Raw genomic sequence first — 3,680 nt, 5'->3', positions numbered from 1 at the left:
AGGATTCGAACCGTGACCTCCTGCTTCATAGGTTGAAGCTCAACCACTGAGCCACACCAGCAGGCCAGACCTTTATCTTTTTATTTTATTTTCCTCTTTTCCCTTTGGTTTTCTCCTCTAATCTCTTTTCCTTTTGGTTTTAAGTTCTAAGGACATTAGCTTTCCATTCTGGTGTCTTCTGGATGAGCTACCACAGACACCTGTCTTTTTCATGCAACAGGTGGAGGTAACTACGGCAGTGTTCACACACGTGGGGCTCACGTGTCCCTGCCTCTCCCAGGACAGCTGGCTCTATGGATGCCACAGATTCCAAATCAGACATACAGCTACTAAGAGCTACTGCTTTAAGGATTTGACTTTGCTTAGATTTTTTAACTTTTTTTGAATACTTTTCAAAAAATCAGAAAAAAAATAATACAGTGAATAACTATATACACTTACCAACTCGATTCAATAATTGTTAACACATTGCCAAATCCCATACTTATTTTGTAGAACCATTTCAAAGTAAGTTATACACATTCCAGCCAGTTCACCCCACCACTTCTCAGCTTGCAGCTCCAAAGAATCGGGTGTTCTCTCCCCTAGCCACGCTATCAGTATCACACCTCACATAATTAACATCCATTCCCTAATAGCATCTCATTCTCACTCCATATTCAAATTGTCCCAATTGCCTCCCAGATGTCTTCTGTGCTGTTTTATTCTAACCGGAATTTTTTGTTGTTGTTAATCCTCATTCGAGGATATTTTTTCTATTGATTTTTAGAGAGAGTGGAAGGGAGGGGAGGGAGGGAGGGGTGAAAGAGACACATCGAATGGTTGCTTCCGTCATGCACCCTGACCCTGGGGTCGAACCAGCAACCTAGGTACATGCTTTTGACCAGGTATTGAACCCAAGACCCTCCAGTGTGCAGGCTGGTGCTCTAACCATTAAGCACACCAGCCAGGGCCTAAGGATTTGATCAAGGATCCTACACTGCCATTTGGTTTTTATTCTCTTTAGACTCTTTTAAGACAAAAAAGTTCTTCTCCATCCCTTTTGTTCATAATATTGACTTCTTGAGATAATAAACTGATTTCTACACATAAAATCAATTTAACTAATATGCAAAAAATATATATGTAACTGTCAAAGAGAAGGGAAATTCACATCTCTCCAGCCAGTGCGTTTGCTCCCTGTAGCCCAATTTGTAGGAATTAAAATGATCAAGAGGTTGCCTTGGTGACAACAGAATTAGAACAAAGGAAATAAATTCTGTCGTTCAGATGTTTAAAGATGCAAAACTCCGATATCATGGCACACCCATCTTCTTTTTCCACATGCTGTTTAACCAAACTCTGTGTGTGTTTATAATTTAAATAGTTTCAATTTAGATGCAAAAATAGAAGTTGTTTAAAAATCCTCAAATGTAAGATTTGAAGAATTGTATTTTCCCCACTTCCAAAGGAGTAATTGTGCTTTAGGGTCAAATATCTGCATTCTCTTCCTTGTCTTCAGTGTATAAGACAATTAAAACGTCACAATACAAGTCACCATAACTGATCAGAATACTAAAAAGTGAAAGGCCCCAGGATCACAGCATTTTAGAGCATCAGCCCCATTTTACCTGTGAGAACACTGAAGCAGAGAGCCATGAAGCCAGTAGGCTCAGAGCAGGAGCGGCGTTGCCGGCTCTGAGCTCTCCCCGCCTTACTGCTCTGCCTCTGCTGAGGTGCTCGGGAGTCTGACAGCGAATGCAGGGGTGGGAAGTGGAGAGGACAGGCTTGGAGCCAGATATCCCTAGCCCCAGACCAAAATGTTCTTGGCGTACTTTGGGTAGTTGGTACTTGGGTTTGGGGTGTAAGAAGTTGTTTTCTCGCCAAAACCGGTTTGGCTCAGTGGATAGAGCATCGGCCTGTGGACTGAAGGGTCCCAGGTTCGATTCCGGTCAAGGGCATGTACCTGGGTTGCAGGCACATCCCCAGTAGGAGATGTGCAGGAGGCAGCTGATCGATGTTTCTCTCTCATCGATGTTTCTAACTCTCTATCTCTCTCCCTTCCTCTCTGTAAAAAATCAATAAAATATATTTTTTTTAAAAAAAGAAGTTGTTTTCTCCCCTCCTATTCTAGAAACACTGGGGTTTAAATACTTTTATTTCTTTTTCTATTCTTCATAACCTTTGTAACTTCCTTTGTACACACAAAAGAGAGACGTTCTGATACACAGCTCCTTGAATATCCACACCAGATTCAAGGCGTCCAGCTTTCTCTGGAAAAATTGACAAGAGAGCTTTCTCCCTGATGAGATATTACATGCTCATAATTTCGTTTTCCTAAGGTCCCTGCGGACTGCGAGGCGGACTCATTCCCATTTTACAGAATGAAGAAAGTGAAGAGAGGTCATGGTAATTGTGCCAGGCAGTGGCTGCACACAGGGTCACAGTAGCCATGGCCCCAGGCCTGGGGGTTGGCGGGGGGAGCATCAGAACCCAGCCCGGTCCCGACCGACCACACCCTCCCCATCCCTGCCAGGGGCAGAACGCTCACTGAGCACAGGTCCCTGGATGGTGCCTTGAAAACAATACGCCTTCCTTTTTCTTTATAAAGCCCATTTTCACAGCCAGGCTTATTCTGTGCTGTTAGTCGGCGGCTCTCTGCTCTGACTACTCCGTGTGTTTGCCTGATTCCCCCACGTGCAGCCACCTGGGTTGCTTTCCAGCTGCCAATTAAGTGAGATCAGCTGTCTTATCAGCGTCTGTCTGGAACTTTCTATCCAGGGATAAGCAGTCTCAGAGGCAGGTGATGGCCACGGTCCACAGAAAGCCCACGGGGTCCAGCAGCAGGCTCTCCAAGCCCCACATGGGCAGGACTTCAGCCTGCACTTCTCTAACCAGGCCCAGCGCACTTCCAGTGATGGTTCAATATACCCTCCCAGAGCAAACTTCCATTCTTAAGGACACAGGGAATCGAGTTTCTAAGGGTGTGTTTCTACAAAGCCACTTCAATAAAAACAGAACCAAGGCTTTTATTTTTGTTTTAATGGAACAAGTGAAACCATATAACCTTCAGAGTACAAATACCTTCTGCAAGCATTTGAGAAGGGGGCAGGGGGTGGGAGGTTAGAAGTGCTTCAGTTTCTTGGCGATATCGATGTCCAGGTATTCATCCAGAAAGCTGTTTGCAATCCCGAGAGCTGCTAGGACGGCCAACAAGGCCAGAGCCCCCAGACTCAACCGGAAACCAAGGATCCTGCAGGGCAGAGATGAGGGAGGGAGGTGTTAAAGGGCTACAGTGGTGAAGCTGGGCGTCCTGGGGTCAGCTGCTCACTGTAGATACTGCCCAGAACTCCCATGTTTTGGCCACTTGAAAATTTGCATTCATCATATAAATTAAAGGGGATGCCTAACCACAGAGGTTAGTTGGCTCCTTCGAACATTCAAAGGATTGTTAAGGCAGGCAGGATTATTTCCTTGGTAACTTTCTGAAGATAACACAAAATTTTTGCAAGGATTGAAAGTGTGATGGTCAGCCCTAGCCAACTGCTCAGTGGATAGAGCATAGGCCTGCAAACTAAAGGTTCGATTCCAGTCAAGGGCACATGCCCGGGTTGCGGCTCGATCCCCAGTAGGGGGCGTGCAGGCGGCAGCCAATCAATGATTTTCTCCTACCATTGATGTTTCTATCTCTCCCTTTCCCT

General features: G+C 45.2%; 1 protein-coding gene across 2 annotated transcripts in view; it reads right to left on the bottom strand.

The window, feature by feature from the left end:
- Positions 1–2,988: 2,988 nt before the first annotated feature.
- The window catches only part of MGST2 (microsomal glutathione S-transferase 2), a 14,110-nt gene continuing 13,418 nt past the window's right edge, over positions 2,989–3,680 (bottom strand). For both annotated transcript variants that reach the window (XM_015565519.1, XM_006766058.2), the window contains one exon: positions 2,989–3,232. In XM_015565519.1, the coding sequence (XP_015421005.1) occupies positions 3,103–3,232 (130 nt within the window). In that variant the 3' untranslated portion in view covers positions 2,989–3,102. The remainder of the gene's footprint in view (positions 3,233–3,680) is intronic.

Source organism: Myotis davidii, unplaced genomic scaffold, assembly GCF_000327345.1.
Source record: "Myotis davidii unplaced genomic scaffold, ASM32734v1 scaffold436, whole genome shotgun sequence".
In the NCBI taxonomy this organism is placed as follows: domain Eukaryota; kingdom Metazoa; phylum Chordata; class Mammalia; order Chiroptera; family Vespertilionidae; genus Myotis; species Myotis davidii.
This window is presented reverse-complemented; position numbering and strand designations above follow the sequence as displayed.